Source organism: Symphodus melops (assembly GCF_947650265.1).
Source record: "Symphodus melops genome assembly, chromosome: 12".
In the NCBI taxonomy this organism is placed as follows: domain Eukaryota; kingdom Metazoa; phylum Chordata; class Actinopteri; order Labriformes; family Labridae; genus Symphodus; species Symphodus melops.
In genome coordinates, this window is record NC_136702.1 from 1,643,676 (window position 1) to 1,646,175 (window position 2,500).

Consider the following 2,500-nt stretch of genomic DNA (forward strand, 5'->3'; position numbering starts at 1 on the left):
CAGAGTCTATGGTTGTCATTGTTCATAAAGTTACAACATTACAAAACGGATTGCATTTATTATTTTTCCTTTAAAAACATGGAATCCAATAAAGGAGCAATGCACTGTAAAATGCGATGGTCATGACATCACGCAGTACGTCATTGATTTGATTGGATGGATTTTTTTGTGCAGGTCTTTATAAGTGCATGGATTTGTCACCATTATAGAGCAGTGTAGCGACAGGCTGACAGGCTGCAGGTTTCATGTTGCACTTCAGCCTCCCCTCTTGCAGACTCAGTCCTCTCCACAGTTTGACTCAGTGAGGCCTGACGCTGGTTGAACTGGGTTAACTCTGGACCTGGTCTAACGTGGACCTGGTTTGATCAGCGTTAAAAAAATACCTGATCCAGAGTTTTTAGGTGTTATCCTCCTCGACCAGAAAACGATGAAAGACGACCTTTGCTCCTTTTCTGCACACTGAACCGGATCATCTGCTCAGTGTCAGGGAGTTTAAACTGCCATCAGCTGAACCAGAACCAGTCTGAGCCGAGCCGGACCAAAGCTGAGCATCTGACGAAACAGGTTTTTATCAAACAAAGTAAATCATACTAACTCCTCACTGCATTTGTCACATTGATAAATACTTCTGTGGTTATTGACTTGTTTGATTCAAGAGATATGAGCTTATAGTGTCTTAATGGATCTGATTGGGAACTATGGCATGAACAGCCTTTAACTCATCCTGCAGAATTACAGCTGCACATTCATGTGATTTAAAAAAAAAATCTTTTTATCTTTTTGCATACTTTTCAAATCTAGCTAACTCTTGATGTTTTCTCCAAAGTTGGGTTCCCCAGCCTTAGATTGCATCTTCCAGTCATGCAGGCTCCCCATGTGGCCAAGGACTCGTTCACGTCTGAAGTGCTGAAAGGAAGTGACCTGTTATAGCTCAGACGACCATGAAATGTGTGAGGATGCATCAAAAAGCTGTGACATAGAATCCGTCAGGTGCTTTCAGATCACCTGAGACACTTTAAAAAAGCCTTTAACAGAATGCTTTCATGCTGCTGTCGAGACGGATTTAAAAGCATTACAGAGATTTCAGAGGAGTTAGTATGTGCAGAGGTCTGACAGAGATCATCGGCAGGATCTCGGTCTGAGTTCCCGGCTTGATGGAGAGCCAGAAAAAGACAAAGATGGATGTCACATGAGAGCTTTAAAGAGGATCTGATTAAAAGCTTTGCAGCATTCAAGCATTCACTACGACTCGTAAGTGATCCAGGGAAGGTGAAAAAGAGACGCTATATTTAGAAACCTTCTCCAACTTTAAAAAGCCCAAAGAAACACTTCACATGCTGCTCAAAAGAAACGCTTAGATCACATTTCTGATGACGGATTTACCGAACAATAACCTATAATAATAAGAAGAGGACATTCATCATCAGCACAGGGACTCGTTCCAATCTGGGCTCCGGAGTAAACTGTAAAACTTTATTTTTAAAGAATCTTAAAAAAATATATAAATCCTCACGTAAATAAAATTAAGCCAACGCAATCATCTTTTATCACGCCACTTTAGTACGTCATGATCTGTTGCTCAGCTGTAAACAACAGCTGATGAAAAATATGTTAATCCGAAACAAACAGATAAAACATTGTTAGAAGAGTGAAATTCTGTCTTGGGGAATATTTTCATTTTTAGGACAAGTGTAAAGTAAACAGTCATGTCAGTCATGGCTCATGTTTTGGATAACAAAGTGTACGGGAGCTCTGATTGGACATGCATCCAAACATTTTATTCATTTATCTCTTTCCCGATGATAATGAGTAAATGTTGGTTTTCTTAAGATGTCAACTCTTCTCTTGTAATCTCAGTGGATTTATGTTGTTTTCTTGAGATCTAGACATATCTATTTATTTAAATGATTTAAAGACGATAGGACCCAGGATTGAACCCTGGGGAACACCACAAAAAAACACCACCTCTTACATTTCTAACCTTTGAACTTCATCGGATGACCTTTAAATCCTCCTCAGGTTCTAGTCCAGTCATGCAGTCACTGACGGAGGAGATCCAGCGTTTCCCTCGCACGCGGCTCAGGAAGCAGTGCACCCGTGTGACATCACTGAGCGGCCGCCGCATCATCGAGACCTGGAAGGGCTCCACGATCACTGTGGTTGAAGATCCCGTGCCCCCTGAGACCATGATGGGATACGTCCCCGACACCTCCTGGGATGTGCAGGTTGGCATCGTCAAGCCCTTCCTGCTGCTGGGTGAGTGAAGGCAGCAGATGATTACTGACTGAACATCCTGATCTACAGTTTATACATTTTTATTGTTAGTTAGGTAGTTGGACATATCAACTCAATGTGTGAAAAAAGATTAAAATAAATGGAGTGAGAGAAACCTTGTCACTTACTCCACATTTTTATTGTTACACAAAATGTTTTGGGGGTGGTTCAATCAACCAGCGAGCAGGGAGACAGGGAGGCGTGTGATTGGTTCATCAGATTGGTA

The 2,500-nt window shown here is 41.6% G+C and overlaps 1 protein-coding gene across 1 annotated transcript in view; it reads left to right on the top strand.

The window, feature by feature from the left end:
* The first annotated feature begins 2,027 nt into the window (after window positions 1-2,027).
* The window catches only part of dusp19a (dual specificity phosphatase 19a), a 4,526-nt gene continuing 4,053 nt past the window's right edge, over window positions 2,028-2,500 (top strand). The window contains exon 1 of the mRNA XM_079357795.1: window positions 2,028-2,256. Coding sequence (XP_079213921.1) covers window positions 2,034-2,256 — 223 coding nt within the window. The 5' untranslated portion in view covers window positions 2,028-2,033. The remainder of the gene's footprint in view (window positions 2,257-2,500) is intronic.